Source organism: Mesoplodon bidens (assembly GCF_964165515.1).
Source record: "Mesoplodon bidens genome assembly, chromosome: 2".
Lineage (NCBI taxonomy): Eukaryota > Metazoa > Chordata > Mammalia > Artiodactyla > Ziphiidae > Mesoplodon > Mesoplodon bidens.
In genome coordinates, this window is record NC_138177.1 from 130,325,311 (window position 1) to 130,349,065 (window position 23,755).

Sequence of the window (23,755 nt, forward strand, 5' to 3'; positions counted from 1 at the left end):
ACATTTAGGTTGTTTCCAAAGGTAATCTTTAAATGTTTTTTCTGATTCTAAAACCAGAAGTCACTCAAGCCCAAAGTGATGTACACTCCTATTAAAGGATCAGCTGAGCTTATATCATAATTCTTTCTGAAACCATACCTTAGCCTGTAGCCGGCTTCCAATGGTTGACCTCAAGTGATACATGGAAACAACCACATCTCCTTGCACAGTGATGCTCAAGGGAATGAAGATTTTTCCATCTTGGACACGGTATTCTCTTTAAACAGAGACAAAAGCATACACTGAAAGAGGGTCTAATCTGGCACAATAACACAGGTATACAGGCACTGTCTTCTGTGGCTCTGGCCAAGGCACCTGTTTGCCCAGGCCTGAACCCAGGAGCCATTTCTTATCTTAAGCAAAGTCAGGGGCACAGCCAGTGCCAACTGGATGCAAATTGGTTCTGCCACAGGATACCACTGGTCTTATGCCAGGTCCTCTCTCTCCAACCCATCCTGATTTCTAGATAAATCAACTGCCCATTAGCAGAAATCGTTTTCCCCAAATACATGTAGCCCTGATGTATTTACCTTGCCCTAACTGTAAATTTATGATAAAAACAGAGAGAGAACAAAGAAGTCTAACTGAGATCAACATAGAAACAGCAGTGAGATGCTCTGTGAGTATCTCGTATACCAATTTTGAAAATCAATTTATTTCAAATTAATTTCATTTTCTGTTATCATCTAGTCCCTTCTTCCATATCTCCCACCGCTTCCCACTGGCACTTGCTCTTTACTATAGGTTCTATAACTTTTTAATTATATAACCATCTACCTAGTTGCTCACCTAGAAACCTCATTCATTCCTGATTCTTCCATTATCATCACCAATTCTTATCAAGGTCATCTCCTTCTTAAACATCCAGGTCTTCTGCCCTACACCACTGTCTTAACCCTCATTATAGCTCATGTTAGTCCCTTAGTTTGTATCACCATTTGAAGGGGTGCTATGGCATCCCTTGATTTAATTGTGTTTTTCTATGATTACCACCTATATTGAACATTTTAAAAAATATCAGCCATTTCATAATGTAGTCCTCAAAGGAAGAATAGGATCCAACTTACACAGGAATGGAGCAGTTCACAAGAAGAAATGTAGAAAAGTATCATGACTTACTTCATTCGTTCAAAATCTGCACAAGTTGTATATATTTTGGTTTCTCCAATCAGTACATCACAGTAAGGGCGACATCCATTTCTCTGTTTGTTGAAAAAAGGAACTGGACTGACAGTGATCGACTTAATAGTGAGAGGCTTGAAGTGAGGGCGGTAGGGTTTGTCTGCTAGGAGGTCACACATGTAGCCCAGGTACCTAAAACACAAGACAGACATTCTATTGGTGCCGACCACAACAGAAGAAATAAGCAGTCAATTTGCTATAAAGTTTGTTCTCATAAATTATTAACCTACAATAAAAATTTACTGTGTTAATTCTTTAAACATTAAATGGCAAAAGAGAATGCTGCCATAATTTAGGAAAGCTTTTATCTAGTGACACTGCTGTACTTCCCCCCGAAGAGCTGATAAAGGGGTATTTATTAAATGAAAAAGCTTACGGGCATTTTACACTAGCTCAATATTTGATCTAGCAGATTAAATTTATCAGTTAAGGGCTAGCTTTGGAAAAAAAATCAGAATTTATCATCAGACGTAGCTTTAATCCAAGAGGAAGTAAGGAGATGCAGTTTAAATAAGAGAAAGAAGAAACTGTGCCCAAAGAGAAGATAATACATTGATTATCTAAAAAGGTTTTTCCCCTTTTTTTGGGACATGATACAAATTAGACCATGTCTGCGCCAACCCTGCATCTAGCTGACCTTACCTCCTATGGGATGGCGAAAGTCCAATTCCTGGTCGCTTTGCGTAGAGTAATCGAACAGCTGGGCCAGGAGTAGAGTAGAGATTACAGAAAATGAACATAGCACCAACCAGAATTGATGATGCTGCCCGTCCATCCTATCAAAGAAAACGTATAAACTTGTCATAAACATGGATCGGTCAGGCACTCAACACTGAGAGTGTCTGTACTTGGCAATTAAAAGAAAGAGGTCAAGGGTGGGGAGTCTGGGTGTGGGCTGTGGAGGAGAGAAATCTTAACTACAGGTGCCTGTCAGTTAAAACTTGTTCACCTAAAAACCCAAATCTGTCCCAGCTATTTAAATCACAAAGCATCAAGGGAAGACTGATTCTTAGGATGCAATTGACTCTCTGCTAACCTAAGAAACCCAGCAATATAAATTAGATTTGTACATATTTACTGAAAAATAATCTAGTCTTCAAAGTAACTTTGGACTTGTAGGATCAGAACTAACAGTTGAGGTCTCTCAGTTTAGGGTGAAGGTAAAGAGTTCTCAGGTTAGGCAAATACTGCTTTTTGGAATATGCAATGGGTGTATTTTACCCAAAGTTATGTTCCTAGGTGGATATAAAATAAAGAAGCTTCACCTGATTCAACCGCACTCAGTAAAGGAATGCAAGCGGTAACATTCCTGACAGATGGTGAGCGGCTTCTTCTAGAATACTTTAAGGGACAAGGAGCACCCTGCTTCTGGACGAGCTTCACAAAGTTCTTCCTTATACTGAATATGCTGAGTTGCAGTCTATTCCACTCAACGATCCTCATTCTTCCTTCTCTCAGGACAAAGTGTAAACCTACTCCTTTCTCCCTGGGACAACCCTTCACATATCTGAAATACTCTCCCTTTCCATCAACTTTTCTATTTTCCAGGTTGAAAACATACCCAATCTGTGATAATTTTATGTCACAACTTGATTGGACTAAGAGATGCCCAAAGAGCTGGTAAAACATTATTTCTGGATGTGTCTGTGAGGGTGTTTCTGGAAGAGATCAGCATTTGAATCAGTAGACCTAGTAGAGGTTCACCCTCACCAAAGTGGGCTGGCATCATCCAACCTGTTGAGGGTCCAAATAGAACAAAAAGGCAAAGGAAGGGAGAATTCTCTTTGTCTTCTTGAGCTGGGACCTCCATCTTCTCCCTGTTCTTAGACATCGGAGCTCTTGGCTTTTAGACCTACACCAGTGGCCCCCTTGGTTCTCAGGGCTTCAAACATGGACTAAATGTTACCACCGGCTTTCCTGGTTCTCCATCTTGCAGGAGGCAGAGTGTGGGACTTCTAGGCCTCCAGAATCACTTGAGCCAATTCCTATAATACATCTCCTCTTACATATGTATCTCTACACATATCCTGTCAGTTCTGTTTCTCTGGAGAACCCTGACTACTACACAATCCCTTCAGTTCTTCCTCATCTGATGTTCCATTTTAAGAGACATCATCATTCAGTGGACTTCCTCTTAACAGACTCCAGTTTTAAAACAACAGCCTTAAATGTGCTGCCCAGATGTGAAATGCAAGATATAAGATGTGCTCTGACCAAACTAGAGAGGAAATATCATCTTCCTTAGAACACTATGCTTTTATGAACATAACCCCAGGCTAAACTAGTTTAAATGCAAGCTAAATCACACCATAAGCTCTTACTGATCTTTCTATCCACTAAAACTGTTAGTTCTTTTTCAAATGATGTGTTAAGTTAATAGACAAATACACCTAATCTTTTAGAACCAGAATTCAGGACTTTATATTTATCCTGTGTTTAATTTCACATTGGTAGTTTCTACTAAATGACCAATCTGAGAAAACTGATAAGCTTGCCTCCACATTTTCAAAGCTGTCAATAAAAGGGCAACCTTTTCCTGGGAGGATGCTGATCCATTAGTCACCTATCTTTGGAAGCAATATTCAGCCAATATCTGTCTAAATGCATAAAAATTTAGCCCAAATTTCTCCATCTTGAATATAAGAAATGGGGAAATATCTCGCAGGAATCCAATAAACTATCTCTGCTAATCTATTAGTCTTGTTCCGAAAGTTCAGTTGGTTTGATATGTGTGTTCATAATGAATCGATGTGGACTCCTTTTTTCTAAGAGTTTAAAATCATCTGTGCACAAATTGTGTTAGAATTTCGCCTTGAATTGCCATCAGGCTCACCAGCCTGTAACTTTCCAGGATCAACCTCCTCCATCTTTTGGAAAACAATCTCCTCTCCTTGCTTGACTGGCACTCTTCTTCCTGTTTCCTCATATTGCATAAGGAACACCTAATTGCTTTTCCAAGTGCTTTTAGTATTCTGTCACATAATTTAAGTCTAGAGAGTGGATTATTTTTAAGTACTGTGACGCTCTTTTACTATCTCCCTACCTCTCAGCTTTGTCTTAATTATCAGTGTTACTCCCTTTCTAGCTTGACATCTGTTCCCCCCGATGAAGGAGCAGAATAAAGGACTTAAGATTATACCGTGTGCCTCCAGCATTTGTTGTTGTCCTTATTCCAAGGGCAGGTTTTTTTAAAAAGACATTTTTCTCAATCTTAATTCTTTTTAGAATTTAGTCTTCCTGACACTCTTTTAACAGGTTCATGGCTCTTAGATATGTGTTCCCTCCTTTTATCAGCCATGCAGGTCTTTTTTAAAGTTTTCTTAGTTTTTTTAATTAAAAGATGAATATATGCTTATTTTTAATAAAACAGCAGTATATATAGGATAAAAATAAATGCTCCCACCTCCAGCTGCAATTCCACTTCCAAAGACTTGGTGCAGACTTCCAACTCATGCATGTCCTTTTTCAGTAAGCCTAGAGAGCAGGCTATGGGGTCTTCACTCTTTGTATGTCTCTTCTTTTTTCTTCTTCATTGGGTTTTTATTTGTTATGATTGTATCATTAGAACTGGGAGCCTCTGGTCTCTCTCGAGCCATCTCCTCTTACAAAGCTGCCAGACCTAGGCTCGCTGAACTTTTAGAAAGTTCTCGAGTGAAGAAAAAAATCACCAAAATACCTAAAGCCTGCTTAGTCTCTAAAAATAATCTGTCCTTTATACAATCTGTTCTGTCTCTGAAAGGAAAACCCTTTGGCCTTTCACATTAAACTCCTACAAAACACCAAGTGTTCTTCTTTTATTACCAAGAATTTGGGGATGTGAGATGGAAAGAAGAAATGATCTCAGCTTTCATCCCTCTTTTAGCCAACTGGCTCTCAAGAAAGAGGGGGAAAATCATCAACTAAGATTATAGCAAAAAATACACCTTGAAGTTTATAGAAGCAGTGAATAGTTCTAGTATTTATGCTCAGATTGCATTTGTGTGTTCATTTCTTCATATATCCAATCACTTATTCAAATCTTTCATACCTTGTGACTTTCTGTTTGAATAGAATAAAAAAAAAATCCCACAAGGACTCAGAGGCAAAAAATATACAAATCGATTTTCACTGCAAAGTAAAGGAGCTGTTACAGTGGAGGATTACTGGACTGAATGTCAATATTATGACATAGTATGAGTGTGTTTCGTGTTTGGTAATTGCAATCATTGTTGCTTTTGTTGTGGTCATCCATTTACAATGCTTGGTGTCAGTTTATTTATCTCTTGTAAAAATAAAATACAGTGTTAAAAAAAAAGTCTTTTACACCTGGGATTCCAAAGTAAAAAAGGCACAGTTCTTGCCCACAGGATGCTCACAGTCTAGTGGGGAAACAGGCGGGCCACCAGATTATGATGATGCAGTATATTAAATGCTTAAATCCAAAGATGTTTAGATATATAGGTCGAATGTCCATATTGTCAAAAAAGATTTTACCTAAAGTTGAGTTTTAAACAATAGGCAAGAGCCCTCCAGAGGAAGGGTTGGGGAAAGGGACTCTAGGAAGTCAGTGGTCAGAAAAATCATCAGTCCCACTGGGAATTGCTATAAAATACAGTCAGTCTATGTGACTACTTATAAGGGCATAGATGTCTTTTTATTTCATTTTTATTCAAACATAAAGGTAAGAAAAGAATATTTCAGTGTGCTTATGTCACTTCTATTCACCCAAAACTCAATGGCATTTTTGCCTATGCACACACAGCTCTTGTTTCTATCTTTTTTATAATAGTTAGCACATTCCAGAGGCCCTGTATTATGTGGGTTGTATAGATATCTGCTTCTCCCACTGGTATTCGAGCTTTAGGGCAGAATAATAAGTTTTCCCCTCATTTTACATCCCTCACATCACCTAATTCCTAAGTGGGTTCTTAAGAGATGCTTATTCAACTTAAGCATTACCTGGTTCACCAGTCTGTGTAAGGTCATTTGTATTTGACCAAACCAAACCAGCATGAATGATAGCCACAACAGCAAAAAGAAAAGGTTACTCACCAAGCAATGGACAACACAGACGTTTTTGGGATTCTGTAGTAGCCAGTTGTACATATTCCGACACACAGCAAAGAGGTTGTGCAGACTGGGGGCCTGCCTGATGGGCCAACTGCATTCTGAGACCTAAAGGAACACAGCAGAAGGAAATGAATTCGCCAAGCGACTTCCTCTCCATGGGCAGGTAGCACACCAAACGACTTCTGGAAGTGACACTACATTCTCTTTTAATACAGCAGAAAGAGTTAGGGACAGGGTCCAAACACAGAAAGAAGAGCTTAATCCTGCAATTTTTTTAATTTAAAAATTCTGTTTTGGTAAACATATTTTGAAATATTGGGTTGGCCAGAAAGTTCCTTCGAGTTTTTGTAAGCTCTTACGGAAAAACCCGAACGAACTTTTTGGCCAACCCAAAACGTTTTAAATTAAACTAGATGATTTAACATACATATTTGGATTTTTAAAGGTTCCAATATTTGGATTTCAAAGGTTCAATGTTCCACTGAATTTAATTTCTATTTAGTATAAAATGTTTTGACCTGCCTACTAGATGCTTAATTATAGGATTACATTATAAATCCTGCACTATCCCTAATTTTATCCAAGATGATAAAAGTGAAAACACAAAAAAGTGCTGCTGAATAAGCCAAAGATAGGCTCTTTCAAGGGTCTTATTTCTTCCTCTTTTAATGAGGGAACCCACAACTCCATGGGGGCAACCTCTAACATCTTCATTCATCTAATACACATGTTCATTTTAACACTATGTTCCTAGAATTCTGCTTGGCTCTCATCTGTACAACAGTCATATAAGACAGGTACTAATATGATCTCTATTTTGCAGATAAGAAAACTGACTCTCAGGGGTTGTCTTGTCTAATGTCACACTGCTGGTCAGTACCAGCATTGCAACCCAGGTCGTCTGAGTATAAGTCACTTTGCTACAACAGTATACTGGTTGAGATATCATTTGCCTCAAAATTCTAGGCATGAGCCTCAATCGATCAGGTATTTATTAATTTAACAGTAAGGAAAAACTTAGGCAAACTTCATGACCTCTCTAAGCCTTTCTCCATAAAATGTCGTGAATGATACCTACCTACCTGCCTCATAGGGTTGTGGCTACAACATGAGAATGTATTTCAAGGGCTTAGCTCAGTATCTGACATACACAAAGTGATCAATTAATACTGGCTATCATTATTATTATTATTATTATTTTATCAGGTAACTGTCAGTGCAAAGCCCTAAGGTCAGATAGAGCTAGCTGTTTGGAAAAAATGAATGAAACCCTATATGGCAAAATCATAGACTGAAGGGTCAGATCTTACCAGGCCTTGTTAAGAACTGAGAGAAGTATTTAAGAAGGAGAGTGACTCTCGCATTTTCCAAAGACCTCTCAAGGTCCAGTATGGAGAACAGATATAGATGACACAAGACAAAAGTCAGAGAGTACAGTCAGGTGGCTATATTAGGAATCTAAGTAAGAAATGATGGTGGCTTAGGCTGGATGAGTAGCAGTGGGACACACAAAGACTTGAGGGATTCAAAAAATAGAGAGGAAGTGGAATGCCTGTACAAGACTCAGGGATTGATCACAGGGTGGCAGGGCATGAGTGTGGAGGGGTATGTGGAGGGGGAGGAATCGAGGATGACTGCTAGGTTTCCAGCCTGAATGGCTGGATAAAAGGATGGCAGGTGCCATTGGCTGATACAGGGAATTCTGGAGAAAACAACAGGTTTTATAGAGATGGTGTCATCAGAAAGTGCTCTGCAACACTAACACCATTGGTCTAAGAAAACCCAAACGTCCCAAATTCTTTACATTTAAGAGTAGGGAGAGAGAGGCAGGAATAATCTGTTTGGCTCATGCTTTTCTAGTAAACAGATAATAACTAGTCAAAATATAAGTGGGAAATTATCTGTGGTCTCTAGAGCTGACACCTGAAAGCAAACACATGGAGTTTCTCTCTCTCTGTGGCTGCCAAAAACCCCATTCTTTTTGGTTACTTTGTAACTTTTTTCCTACAAAATGATTGTGGGTAGTGTCAGGGGACCTTCCAGGTTATTAATTTTCCTAGACCTTTGAGAATGACAGGTATAGTTTACTAAACAAAGTAGATGAAATGCCTAACAAAGCTACCAAACAATCCAGGGTGACCCAGTATTGGGCCTCTGTCGATTGAAACTCCATAACAGCTTGCCCCTTTCACCCAACATGATTTGGGTGTATTTCTGGCCCATTCTTTATCCTCAGATAGATTCCCCATTGACAAGTTCTCAAGGAATGGAAATAATATATTGATTAAAAACAGAATAATTGGGAAGAAAAATTTTGCCATCAGAGGAATTGCAAAATGTACATTTATACAAGCTGCTTCCTGCCTGTGATGTTTTTCCTTCCCTTGGTAAATTTCTATTCATACTCCAAAGCCAAAGTTCAAGTGTTCTCTTGTCTCTGACAGTTCCTCTAACGCCCACAGGCAGAAGTGCTTAGTCATCTTAGTCATCTTTGTCCATTTTCATCTGTTATAGCTTTCACCAGTAGAGCAAAATGGTGAAGCCACAGTTGGGTTTTCACCTTAGCTTTACCACTTACTACCTGATTCACCTTAGACAAGTTGCTAATCTCTCCAAGCCTCAATTCTCTTGTGTGTAAAATAAAAATGGTGGTAAGAATTAAGGAGCACAACGTAAACACAGTAAGTGCCAGCTTATTGTATTCAAATTAACCGTTTATGTCTGTCTCCCCCTCTAGACACTAAGCTCCATGAGAAGAAAGACCATTTTTCATTTTTGTAACCCAAGTCCAGAGTCTGCGTGCTAGTCCAATGGCAGGCACTCAGTAGGTATTTCCTGAGTGAATCAATGAGTGAAAGAACGAAGGAATGAACCCTATTTGGCAATCTCTTCTTATAATAAGATTTGTCTTTGTCTACATGTAAAATATCTTGAGGAAGGAACCGATTTTGTTGTTTTTTTAGATTGCGACCATGTAAAAGTGTAGGAAATTTGTTTTCTCAGGCAGTAGTTTTAAACCTTTTAGAAACTGTATGTCACTTCTACAAACACTAAATGTCAATATCTATGAGTCTCAGCTAAAAGCTGGCTAAATTGTTCTTAGCACAATAGGCTAATTGTTCAGAATCATTAAACCAATCAAGTAAATAATATTAATTTAAAGTACTGCATAATTACATATTTACTTGATATATAATTACACTCCATTAAGCAAACATACAATTAGAATTTTTTAAAAGCATGTGCTCTGTATAAAGGGGAAAAACATTTAAGGCATAAACAAAATCAAAAAATTTTTTTTAACGAATTCAATCCCTGCAAGCGATTTTTGTAGCTCTGTGAGGTTCACAGCTTCATGCGATAAGCGCAATCCTTGGGCAGGTGACACTTCACGATGCTGCCTCCAGTCTCTCTGAACCCCTCCTGGAGCTGTAGAGCATCAGAAAATGCCATATGGATTACAGGCTGCCATGATACCACCCAGTGGGAAAGGAGGCCAGAACAGCACCAGGGCTGGATGCCATTTGGTTTTCATCTTTCTGTCTCCCCGAGCATGAGAGGAGATGACAGAAGCATCCCATTTGCTGAGCATAAGAGCAGAAGGGGCTATGGAGAATCAGACTGAAGAGCCATATCCAGTGTCTTAAGAATCTGACACCAGTTTTGGAGGAAGGAGTACTTCAGGCAATAATTTATTTGGCATTTTATTATTATTAATGGTAATTATAGCTTCCACTTACTGAATGTTTACTCTAAGCCAGACATTGCTATCAAATGTATTCCTTACAGCAAACCTAAACAAAAAATTTCTATTTGTGAGATAGGAATCCTTATTGTTATCTCCATTTTATACGGGAGAAAACTGAGTTTTAGATGAGGTGAAGTAACTTACCCAAGAAGAGGAACAGCTGAGATATGAATCTAGGATAATTTTTAAAATTCAAAATTTGTGCATATTATATGAATTTCACCTCAATAAAAAATAATAATAAAAATTTGTATACTGTCTGATGATTATTAACTACAATTCCATCTGACATTTGTGAGACAGTTATGGGATCAAGTGATGGCTATTTTTTTACCAAAGTTAATAAGACATTCAATTTACTGAAGGCTGCAGAACTAGAATGTGGGGCTTCCTGGTCCTCTGACTCCTAGCCAGGGATATTTTTCTGCCCCATTATTTCCTGTCCTTACACTGATGCACAGTGGCAGAGGACAGATGAATATAATCTAGAAAGTCACTCCGCTATGGCCAACTCCCTTCACCAACCAGCAAACCAGAGCAGAAACAACTGGGAGCTATGGTGACCTCTTTGATGAATTCTGGAAGGAAAAATGAAAAAAAAAAATGTGACCTTCAAACAATCCTTTAAGAAACCCAAGTTGATCATATATTTTCCTAAAATTAAGTTCTTTGCAAAGAGGAAGAAATTCTACAAGATTATGCAGTTTAGAAATAGTCGAAATAAAAGAAGATTCTAAAAGAACCAGCTGGGTTTATCTTTTCAATGCTACTAACTGGGCTCCTTCAGCGTACCCCTTCCTGGTTAGACAGAGGAAGGAGGCTCAAAGTGGCATTGGAATAGCATTATCAGAATGTAAGAACTTTAGGGCAGGCTAGACTTGGTGGCCATTCATCTGCTTTTCCATTTATTGCCAACAGCAACACCAAGAAATGTGTAAGGCAGTAGTTCCTGACATTCTAGGGCAGAGCTATAAAACCTTCTGTGCAGAAATGGAACCAGTGCACACACACATACACACGGAGTAAATGGCTATAGTGTTTACTTGGGGGATGATGAACAAGGTTTGGGTACAGATACTGGTGATGGTTACAGAATATTGTGAGTGAATTTAATGCTGCTGAAATTGTACACTTACAAATGCTTAAAATGGTATGTTTATGTTATGTGTATTTTACCACAATAAAGAAAAAATAGGAGTGAAAACAGATGGTTAAACTCTCTGAAGCCCATGCATGGATCAAAATATACAGTGGAACCATGTCTTTTAAACTCAGATTCAGAACATCTGGCTTAGATGATGCATCTCATTGGTCTACAGGACTTCACTGTCAACATCAGGACGTTTATTTCCTCAAGGTAGATACTGGCTAAGAAGAGTCAAAACACTGACATTCAATATCTCCTCTGCAGTCCTGAATAGGTATGCTAGCACTCTGAATGAAGGGCTATCTGCCATGTTTTGTTCTGAGTCAAATCCTCTGCTAAAATTGAAACTAAACACAGAGTCCTATTTTAACATTCTGTTACATATGCAAATACTAAGGAATTGTTACTTAATTATTTCATATGATTCCTGTCAACCCATGTGGTTTCTAAGCCTAAAAGTGAATCAAAATACAGAATGATGCCCCTCAGCAAAGTAAAATCTTCCTGGAAACAGCCTATCTCTGTCACCACCGTCTTTATCTTCAAACATATGTCACATAATAAAAAGGTAAAATGACTGAGTTCAGGGTTCAAGGCATAGAGATATAGACACAGCTGGACTCCTGTGAGTCTATAAATAAAACCAGTCTTGTGTTTAGTCTTTTCCAACAGTGGTATTTATAGAAGCCTTGGCCATCTACATTTATTAAAATAAGATTTAACTGCAGACCTAGCACTCCACTGGTCTGGAAGGAGAAGAAAATGATTTCGGGCCTCAAGGACTGGAAGACAAGAACCAAGAACACTTTTCTAAGTCATGCAACAGTGGGATGCAAATCAATTTGCGGTGTTAGTGCTGGGAAGAGAAAGGACTAGGAACTTGAAAAGAGATGTAGCCACATCAAAAACAGAGCTAAGATGAAAAATACTAAGGCTGTGGGACTGTCCTTCTAAGATGCAACTGTGGGTTGAGGGAGCTAGGTCAGAGGGTCCTCTTCCAGTCCGCAGAGTTCTGGGACTATCTATAAAGGGCTAAAGGTGCAGTGCAATCCTGCATTTTAGGGGAAAGAATTGGAAAAGCCTTGTGGTATGTGGAAATCCTACCCTTAGCAAAATTTGGCGAACAAAGAAGGGGTGGGGGTGCGGCATGCGTGGCCTTTCAGGGAGTGGGAGCAGCTCATGCAAAGAGACGGTGCGTCTCCCCTGGTGGGAGCATGGTTCTCAGGCAGCAGAGAAAAGTGAAAGATGAGCTAGAGAGGCACAGAAGCCAGATCATGCGGAGCCTGGTAAGACAAAGACTACGGTTTGCATGGAGAAGTAATAACCCCACCGCTTTCACCTAGACAAGACTCATGCGTCAAGGTCCAGCTCTCACTGCTGTCTCCCTTTACTGAACTCCCTCAGTAGGTACTGTAAATATTATTGTCTTTAGAACGTTCTGACTTCTCTCTCCAACTAGGCTTAAGTGCCTTGAGAATAAGAATCAAACGTTTTTTAGTTAATTAATTATTTTATTTTTGGCTGCGTTGGGTCTTTGTTGCTGTGCACTGGCTTTCTCTAGTTGTGGCGAGCAGGGTCTACTCTTTGTTGCGGTGCGCAGGTTTCTCATTGCGGTGGCTTCTCTTGTTGCAGAGCATAGGATCTAGGCGTGCAGGCTTCAGTAGATGCAGCACGTGGGATTCAGCAGTTGCGGCACGTGGGCTCTAGGGCGCGTGGGCTTCAGTAGCTGTGGTGCGTGTGATCAGTAGTTGTGGCTTGCGGGCTATAGAGTGCAGCCTCAGTAGTTGCGATGCACGGGCTTAGTTGTTCCAGGGCATGTGGGATCTTCCCAGACCAGCGATCGAACCCGTGTCCCCACTGGCAGGTGGATTCTTAACCACTGCGCCACCAAGGAAGTCCCAAGGATCAAATTTTTATTTGATATCTATGTGTTCAACAATTCTTGGCACATTCAATCTTCTGAGAGACATTTCTTAGCCATGCCAGGCACCGTTCCAGGTAGCAAATAAAATAAATGTGTTCCCTGCTCTTCTAGGGCAAGTGAGAGTAGTCTGGGGCAGATGTTCCATATGCAATTCCTGGTTTCTTTGGTAAGACTGTTAAGTCTGGTCACAAAATATGTAGTTACACTAATTGATGCCTTTCTTTAAATATCTTTATAAAAGAGCTTGCTTTTATAAATCATATATACATATAAGAGATACCTTAATATGCATGAATGCTTCTATAATGATATTACATCTTTATTTACTTCCAGAGGGAAAATTTTTCAGATTATCACAAATATTTCAAGATTAAATAAAATTTCTATGAAATATTATACAGGATGTTCCATGGTCCTTCAGTTATGAAAATGATGGCACTATGTGTATCACTGAGTCACTTTGCTGTAGAGCAGAGATCAGCACAGCACTGTAAATCAACTATGCTTCAATAAAAAACAAATCAGAAGAAAGAAAGAAAGAAAGAAAATGATGGCACTGAGTCTCCAAACAAGAAAAAATCAATTCAAAATATTTGCATCTGAATTAGAAATAAAATAGCTACCCAGGGCTTCCCTGGTGGCACAGTGGTTGAGAGTCCGCCTGCCGATGCATGGGACACAGGTTTGTGCCCCGGTCTGGGAAGATCCCACATGCTGCGGAGCGGTTGGGCCCATGAGCCATGGCCGCTGAGCCTGCGCGTCCAGAGCCTGTGCTCCGCAACGGGAGAGGCCACAAAAAAAAAAAAAAGCTACCCACATTTTTGTTGGATGCTAATTCACTTACTCTGAATTACGTGATAGATGGAATAAGAGGTGGAAGGGCAGTTAACTACAGGGAATATTAAAGAGCTGCATTTGAAATCTCCGTTATAGAATGGAAATTTGGACGAAAGCACTTTAGAATGGTTTTATCAGCGCTTCTCAGAGAGTGGCTCACAGGGCAACAGTAGAAGTAGCACCCAGGAAGTTGTTAGCAATGCAGATTCTCACCACACCCCTCTGCTGAACCAGAAGTGCCAGGCCCAGGTGTTTAACAAGCCCTCTAGGACATTCTGATGTACACTAAAGCTTGAGAACCACTGGGTTACCTCTTGCCTATTTTGGAAACACTCTGGGAAAAGAGAATCCTTCACAAAATTCTCCCTTATCTTACTGAACATTAGGGCAGGAAGTGGTCTAAGAGAGCATACAGACTCTCTTCTAGTTTTTACTGATCAGGAAACTGACGCCCAGAGATTATTAATGGCAACTAAAATTTGGAGCAAAATGTGTTCTGGCATCAAAGCTGAGATCCTCAATACACAGTACACACAACCAGCTATCATTTTGCATAGTTGAAATGAAGTTTCACTTTTAAAGGGTCCAATGTGTAAAACCCCTTTCTATTTATTAATAAATCCAGATGTAGCTGAAGAACCAATCATATCTAAAGGCTAAGTCAAGATTTTTGAAAATGTTCCTGAGAGAGAGAAAGCCTGATTTTAGTGAGTAAATCAAGAATTCAGTGGCCAGAAATATCAAGCTTAACATCAGATTCAAACCAAAGCCAGCTCTCATAGTTCCTTAACTAGACTGAAACTAGAACTATTTCTCTGCCTAGTTCTAAAAGCTCCTTAAGAGGATAATCCAGGTTTCCAGGTAACACTGTCAGCCCAAAGTAGTGGCTAAGACACATGCCTGTGGTCTGGGCAAGTTACCTTACCTCTCTGTGCCTCAGTTTCTCCATCTACTTCAGAGGACCGTTGAGAGAATTAATGAGATATTGCATGTAAAGTTCCTGGCACACTGTAAATGCTCTAAAAATGTTGCTGCTGCTCTCACTGCTATGAATATTAGCAATAGTATCATCAAACCTACAGTGTGGACTGTTTATGTGCTATACCTCACTTATGAAACACATACCTTTACCAAATGTCAGAAAGCTATATACTGGTGTGTCTCTACTGGTTTAGCCAAACTGCCTCATCGTGATGCCAAAGCAGCAATAAGGAAGGGTGAAAGGCATCATTAGTGCTCCAACATAAGGGTCTCCAACTGCCCTACGTAGCAGTCCATCTCCACTGAGCCACATAGCAACGTGCCCTAACAACTGAGCAACCAGCCACAGCTGATTTGAGGCCCTCAATTAGATTGTATCTTATTGACAGAGAAACTTTCCTACAAATATCCTCACCCAAGGAAAAGCTTCAGAATATCTCATAACAGCCTAATAAAAATTTTGTGGATAGAGAAGTGTCCATAGTATATAGTTTTTCAGCTCCATGTGCCTAAAGGCAAAGGCTTTGAGGATAGCTCTTAAGGGGGAAAATACCCTCTTATGTCTTCAACCTTGTGATCAGGGCTAAAATTCCTTACCCTGCTATGAAACTTGGCAGTTCGATAAGACTTGGGCGACAGATTGTACACCGTGTAGTGGTCAAGATGTCTGGAATCCAAAAAGCTTCGAATGTCATCAACCTGATTTCTGAATCCTATGTCAACACTGTCCAGAGGAAAGGACATCACTGGAGGAAGGGTCACACAGAAAAAAAATAGGTTAAACAGGTCCGCTGTCACAATAGGCAGCCACTGAAAGCTGAGCTATTGGGCAGTTAATAAACACGAGAAACTTACCAATAATTCTGGAGGTAACATAAGTGAAGTCTAAATCTCCCTTCGTGTAGCTAAAAGCAAGACAGAAAAGGGCACTCATTAAAATGATCCAAATGTCCCAAGATTTCTCTCTCTCAATCACTTGCACATCATGACCTGGGACATTTCCATCCAGTAGCTATATTCTGACTTCCCTTCAGGCCTTCCCCCTAACAAGTAAGCACTTTTGATAGAAGACAGCCCACACCCTCAGGAGCACACACCTACCACTCCAAACAGGGCATGCAGCTAGGGGGTAGGGGAGGAAGTGATGGAGAAAGAACAAAGGACCCTTTTTTTTTGCCTACCAGGTGCTAGCTGGGGATTGAAGGTAAAGGATACAATTACTGTTGAAAAAAATTAAAATGTTGATTAATATGTTGGACTTCACGTTTGAATTTCTGATTTAAAACCACATATTTTAACTTAAAGTGACCCTAGAACTTTCTAATTCCTAAGAATAAAAAAAGAATTCATATGGCCTGCTTGTAAAAGTTTCACACAGTAGAAGGGTAGAAACTTCTCCCAGTAAATAAATTTTAAAGGGCTATTAAGACAAAATTCTGTTTTGATTACAATCCATAAGTATTGCTTATTTGGATTGCATGTGCATTATATCTCATTTAATTCTCAAACCACCTAAAGACATAAATCTTACCAGGGTATCAAAGTAAAGCTCAGAGAGGTTAATTAATTTGCCTTAGAAAAAAAAAATTTGCCTTAGGTTAACAAGGGCAGATACTGCATTAGGATTCAGGATGCTGGATTCAAAAGCCAGGGATGTCAACCACTATCCTCTAACGTAGCAAGGGGCCGAGTCCTCCCAGCCTATGCCTGTAGCTTCTGAAGGACTCAACTTTGTGGCTTCAATGGCATTCCTAGTCAATCAGATCCCATGCAGTTGCATCACAAAATTGACAGTGCTTGAGCCAAACAAGCAGTTGGCAGGTAAGCAGATCCTTTCGGGGCACGGAGTCCATAAACTTAATGGGGAAGGATGCACATACCTGGTAACAGATTGTATAACTCTGGAAGACGTGTCTTTGAGGGTGTCTTTCAAGTTGTCCTTTAGGTTACTAAACAGCCTCCCTGCACCTCCTTTCACCATGTCAAAGAGACCTCCCCCATAGCTGGGCTCCATGTCTGGAGACGAGGCACCTGCCAGTGAAAATCAGAAAAAGAGGTAATAGCACAGACTACACAGGAAACCAATCCCTCTTTGTTCCTGAAACATACGCAGACCGTCTTTGGGAGTCTGGGACAGATATTCCTGCAAGTTATGTCATGCTTCCAGAACTTACTGACTCTGGGTTACAGACAGCAGTGCTGCTGGTCCTCAGAGGAGACCAAGGAAAGCCCCTCACCAAGTTCCAGAACAGAAACCTCCAGAGCTGCACATCCAATACTGTAACCACACATGCCAACTGAGCACTGGAAATGTGGCTAGTCTGACTTGAGACGGTGCTGTGAGTATCAAAGTGTCAAGGTGCAAAAAATGTAAAATATCTCATACACTTTTTTTAACAATGATTACATTTAAAATGATAATATTTTGGATATACTGAATTAAATAGATTATGCTATTAATTTATTAAAAATTAATTTCACCTGTTCTTTTTTACTTTTTTAACGTGGAGACTAGAAAAATTTAAATTGTATATGTGGCCTGCATTATACTTCTTTCAGGCAGTGCTGAGGAAGAGCAGCGGTCAGCTGAGAAGTGAGTCCAGGGGCCTCCTCTGGCCTTCGATGGAGTTAACTGTGTTAGAAGACTCCTTCTATGGCTATTTCGAAAAGTAATACTTCACTTCCATCCTGGGAAAGTATTTTCTGAAGGGCCCTTATAACAGCTTTTAAGCTTGAGTACGCATAGTGGTCACTGGTGTTATTTGTCAAGTGTCAGGTTCTCCTCCCTGACAGTTTCATAAAATTGTACTTTCTGGCTCTTTGTGACTGGCTCTAGTCCAGAGTCTCTCAACCTTGGAACTATTGACCTCGGGGCCGAATACTTCTTTGCTATATGTGTGTTGTGGTGGCTGGCGGGGGGGAGGGGGTGGATTGTCCTGTGCATTGTAGGGCGTTTAGCAGCATCCGTGACCTCTGGTGACTAGGTAGCATCCCCCCCCTTCTCCGGCTATGACAACCAAAATGTCCCTAGATGTTGGCAAAATTAGCCCTGTTTGAAAACCAGCACTCTCGTTTATAATATGTGAGTGGAAATGTTGTGTGTCTCTCTCAGTCTGGAGCATTTAACTGTTAGGGTGAGATTATCCATAGTTCTCATTCCCATATATTCTCTCTCTCTCTCTCTCTCTCTCTCTCTCCATAGCAACCCACAAGGTCTGAGATTGTGGCTACTCTGTCCAGGACTCCTGGCTCCCAGAGTAAAGAGCTTGTGGCAAAGCTCTCAGCTGACCCTTGATAAATAGGTACCATGAATGAGAAATAACCCTTTATTATTAGAAGCTACCCCATTCCCATTTTAGGACTGTTCATTACCATAACATAACTTAGCTTATAAAGATTGATACAGGAAGGAAGTAGGAATCTGTGTAGACGAAGCTAATGTAAACAACAGCCAGGTAGGCTGTACAGACTAGCAGTCAAGAGCGTGAGTCACTCTTACCTGGGTTCTGGCAGGAAGAAAGATTCCTGACTGTGAAACAGGGTTTAAAAATAGTGCCTACTTCATAGGGAAACATAAAATGAGTGTATCTTAAGCACAGTACCTACTACATTTAGGGGTTAATAGATTGCAGCTCTACTATTATTATTATGCCACACCCTGAAATTCCTATGTTGATGATATTTTTTAATCTTTGTTCACTTATCAACTCTTTGATGACAAAGGGCAAGAATGACATCTCTTCTTTTTAGAAAACTGCAGTATTTGTTCTATACTTCAAAATATGTTAGGAGGATAGATCCCTGGATCTCAGGTACAGTAGAACACAGGAACTTATTTAGCTTACAAGAGCAAACCTCTGTAACTTTGACTCTGTTGCTGAATAAGCTTCCTTCCGTGCTTTCCTCAGGACAAGGGGGGTGCATATCTATGTTCCAACCGGATCAGTTATTTTAAGTGACAGGTACATGCATGCATGTGGACAGTGGTTAAATGTGCTTGTGGAAAGTCTGGAGAGAAAATTTAAAAACAAACTAATGAAGATGGATCTCATGTTAAGTGTTCTTACAAAACAAAACCAGAAAAAAAAAAAAAGCCACACAAAAGAACACAAAAAACGTTTTGGACGTTGTGGTGATAGTATGATGAGTATATGCATATGTCTAAACTCATCAAGATGTATACATTAAATGTGTGTGATTTTTATATACCAATTATACCTCAATAAAGCTAAAAAATTAATTGCAGAAAAAGAAAAGTTGGAGGAGGAATTTGTAGATTAAAATGTCTTAAAAGATAAATCAATAAAGTATAATGCATGGAACTTAATCTAAAGAAAGTATAAGAAGTTAATGACATTTATGGGCAATTGGAATTTGAACAATTAACTGGGTATTTGATGTTAAGGATTTATTGTTAATTTTAGGTGTACTAATTATACTGTAGTTATGTTACATATAGTCTTTATCTTTTAGAATACTGAAACATTTATACATTTTAAAAAACTGCAATGTTTAACATTTAAAAAAATAAACAGAATAATAAAAAATACTCATGTAATTAGAACCTGAATTGCTAACGCTTATATAGCACTTATTATTTGCTAGATATTATTCTAAACATTTTACCTATGCTCACTCATTTCACCCTCACAGCATACCTATGAGGTAGATAATATTATTTTTCCATTTTATACATCAAAAAACTGAGGCACAGAGGTTAAGTAACTTGTCTAAGGGTATACAGCTGGTAAGTCAAGGGCAGAGTTTGGATCTGGGCCCTATGCAACCTTTACAACCATATCTCTCTTTCTTCTAATACTATCTTGAATTTAATATTTATATAATATTTATATAATATTTTTAAATTTAATATTTATCATTCCAAATAATTTCTTTAAACTTTTATTTCACATGTAGGTATCCATAGGCAATACATTAATATTGTTTTTCACACTTTCAAACTATATATAAATGGCTTTCTGTTTGCAACTTTATTTTTTCCATGCATCATTATTTAAAATTCTTCTATGCTGATACCACATGTACCTTTAGCTCACTTAAAGTATGCATCCATTACCCCATAGATGGTACTAAGATTATTTCCTATAACAAACAAGAACACATTGGCTTGATTACATGTGAGAGATCTCGCTAGGTTACGCCTAGGAGTGGAAATCTGCTTGGAGATGGGATACACACATCTTCAAATTTCTAGATATTAACACATCATTTTCCAAAGTAGCTGTATCAGCTTAAACTCCCACTAGTAGTACATATGAGCTCCGTCACTCTACATTCTCCTTAACACTTGGTATTGTCAGACTTTAACATTTTTACCAATCTGGTGAATGAGACAATATCTCCTCTTGGCCTTATTTGTGGTTTCCCCCAATTATTAGTAAGGTGAAGTATTTTTTTTTACATCTTTATTGGAGTATAATTGCTTTACAATGGTGTGTTAGTTTCTGCTTTATAGCAAAGTGAATCAGTTATACATATACATCTGTTCCCACATCCCCTTCCTCATGCATCTCCCTCCCTCCCACCCTCCCTATCCCACCCCTCCAGGCGGTCACAAAGCACCGAGCTGATCTCCCTGTGCTCTGAGGCTGCTTCCCACTATCTATCTATTTTACATTTGGTAGTGTATACACGTCCATGCCACTCTCTCGCTGTCACAGCTTACCCTTCCCCCTCCCCGTATCCTCAAGTCCATGCTCTAGTAGGTCTGTGTCTTTATTCCCATCTTACCCCTAGGTTCTTCCTGACAATTTTTTTTCTTAGATTCCATATATATATGTTAGCATACGGTATTTGTCTTTCTCTTTCTGACTTAGTAAGGTGAAGTATTTTTTATTGTGCTTACTGGGCAGGCAGCTGTTCTTTAAATCATACTTCACATATCTACTAAACTTCTATGAGCCGTTTAGATGTTCATACATATACCTATAAATACATGTTGACTGTTATGTACTTACACCCTGATCACAAGAGCTTTTGATGCCTAAGTCACCCTTAGGCATCTACTTGAAAACAAGGCTCTATTAGAAATTACAAAGAACAATCAATGCACGTGAATAAACAAATGAATAGACACATGGACAAACACTGATAATGTCTACCACTTACTGAGCTCTCCCATGCACCAGAAACCCCACTTGGACTTTTATGTTAGTACAATTTCATGTTCTGGGAAATAAGGAGGGTGTTTATTATCCCCATTTTATAGGTGAAGAAATGGAGGCTCAAAGAAGGGAAGCAACTCACCTAAGATCTCAGCTAACAAGCGGTAGAGCCAGGAATTCAAACTCAGGTCTGTACAATTCCCAAGCCTACACTGCGTCTCCATTCATGCTATTCCACAGCTCCATATCAGCCCACAATTCTCACAGCTGTAATCAGGACAATCCTTGCCTGCCTTACACACAACCGCCCCTCTCCTATCCCTTGCTCTCCTCCACCTCCCACATGTATTGCATTCATCTGGCTGCTCTCAGCAGCAGGTGTCCTCCCAACAAGCACTCTCATAAATCACTGCATCTGTCAGACCAACCAAGCCAATCTCATTATGCAGGCAGCCAAGCCTCTGTCGCCCACACTGCTTAGCAGCCCTAAATAATTGCCAGGAGCTTGTCTGAAGAGCAGCTCCACAGACCAGGGCTACAGCTACAGATTTGAGAATGTTCTCACTTGTGTTTTTCCCTATGACATAGGGCATATTATTTCCCTTTAAACACATCCACATATAAAAATCTGTATCGTGTTTTCATTTTAAATACAGCAAGGATAGAGCAACATATGCTTATAACTCCTCATTTCCATCCCGAGCCTGAACACCCTTCTGATACATTATTGTTCTAAGAGATGACACCAAACTGATTATCCAGACCTCTCTCTGACTCTCAATTTCATGCTGGAACAGCACTGCAAGGCACCAACCTATTTAAAGATATAAATATCCTTGATTATCTAAAAATCAGACTCTCACCATCACTCAGGCTGCATGCTCTATTCATTAGAGCCTTGGAACCCTGCAGAAACCAGAGCCATTTGCCAGGGTTACAAAGTCTGCAACCTCCATAGACCCAACTTATATGTCAAACTAGCCAGGACACAAAAAAGAGAAGAGGGGCACTATCTGATTTTGCCCTAACGGTTCTTTTAGGTGGGTGTTCTGACTCACCTTAATGAGCTACATAATGTCAGAAGCACAGATTCTCAAAAGGATACTAGAGCCTCAGCTTGCTGAGAGAAACGGCAGAAAGACTTCAAAAAATGACACAACAAAGAGGGAAACGGTGCAGAGAGTGATATGCAGAAGAAAAACAATGACTAGTAGATCAGGGGTCGACAAACTACAGCCCATGGGCCAAATCCAGCCTGCTGCCTATTTTTATATAGTCTGTGAAATAAGAATGGCTTTCATGTTTTTAAATGATTGAAAAAAGTCAAAAGAAGAATAATGGGGCTTCCCTGGTGGCACAGTGTTTGAGAGTCCTCCTGCCGATGCAGGGGACACGGGTTCGTGCCCTGGTCTGGGAGGATCCCACATGCCGCGGAGCGGCTGGGCCCGTGAGCCATGGCCACTGAGCCTGCGTGTCCGGAGCCTGTGCTCCACAATGGGAGAGGCCACAACAGTGAGAGGCCCACGTACCACACAAAAAAACAAACAAACGAAAAAAAAGAAGAATGTTTAACAAAGTGAAAACTACATGAAGGTCAAATTTCAATGTCTATAAGTAAAGTTTTACTAGAATACAACTATACTCATTCATTTACATATTGTCTATGGCTTCTTTCACGTTACAATGGCCAAGTTGAATAGTTGTGACAGAGACCTTTAGACAGAGTCTAAAGTACTTACTATCTGGCCCTTTACAGAAGTTTTCTAATCCTTGCACTAGATGGTTGAAAGATTTCGCATTCATAGGAATCCAAATCTTGCCACCTCTGACACTTTTCTAAATGCTTTGGCTAAAATGGCACCTAGTGCTAAGAACATACCCTGTACTTATAAAGGGTCTTTGGGGATTTGAAGCGCTAAGAAGGTGGGAGTGGGGAGGTCAGAGTTGAGACAGCCTGAGAATGCCACCCAAGGAGAAAGCGTCCAGGTCTGTGACGCTAAGGCTCCAGGTAGAAGCTTGTTCTGTGATGTCTTGTCATTTTAAAATCTAAGCCCACCAAAAATAAGCACCAGAGAACTGCACTCTGCCCCCTGTGTCATTTCTAAGCATGTAATAAACAAGTTTTTCTTGGAATTCCTAATGTTTAGGAAACTAGAAACAGCATCTTATCTCTCCCAAGTCATGGGAACTCACCATGGATATGACTTGACCTGTTCTCACTCACAGAGTCACATAAAATTTGTATCTCCTGGGAGAGAATCTGTTTCCCACTGGACTGTTAGTTAGCTGTTTGCTCATTTACTTATATTAAGCTTCAGTCTAAAAAATATTTGAAATGATTCGATTGTTGTTTGAAATTAAAAATATATATTTTTAAGAAGACCAGCAAAATGTTAAGGATGGTCTTAACTGCCTTAATGTAACTAGAAATATAAGAAAAGTACATGTGGCTACTTTTCATAAACATCTTATTGATTTGTTAGCTGTGGACAAAACACCATGAGAAGTATTGTGAAAGAAGAAGGAAGATGTTGACAAAAGCCTTGCCTTGGAAAGTCCATAATGCACCGTGGTCATTCCCCACATATGCTCCCACTGCTTATACAATATATATGCTCATGGCACCCTAGGCTGCATACAATTTCACTTGGTAACCTCTAAGAAAGGATGCTCCCCCATAAAGTACTGTCATCAAAAGAAAAAGAAGGTATGTAAATATTTAT

At 39.6% G+C, this 23,755-nt stretch overlaps 1 protein-coding gene across 1 annotated transcript in view; it reads right to left on the bottom strand.

Moving 5' to 3' along the window:
• Nucleotides 1–23,755, bottom strand: part of DNAJC6 (DnaJ heat shock protein family (Hsp40) member C6) — a 153,170-nt gene that overhangs the window by 28,882 nt on the left and 100,533 nt on the right. Inside the window, exons 2-8 of the mRNA XM_081225989.1 lie at nt 16,788–16,938; nt 15,763–15,812; nt 15,505–15,653; nt 6,253–6,375; nt 1,864–1,997; nt 1,159–1,353; nt 139–256 (exon numbers count right to left, since the gene is read on the bottom strand). Coding sequence (XP_081082115.1) covers nt 139–256; nt 1,159–1,353; nt 1,864–1,997; nt 6,253–6,375; nt 15,505–15,653; nt 15,763–15,812; nt 16,788–16,938 — 920 coding nt within the window. The remainder of the gene's footprint in view (nt 1–138; nt 257–1,158; nt 1,354–1,863; nt 1,998–6,252; nt 6,376–15,504; nt 15,654–15,762; nt 15,813–16,787; nt 16,939–23,755) is intronic.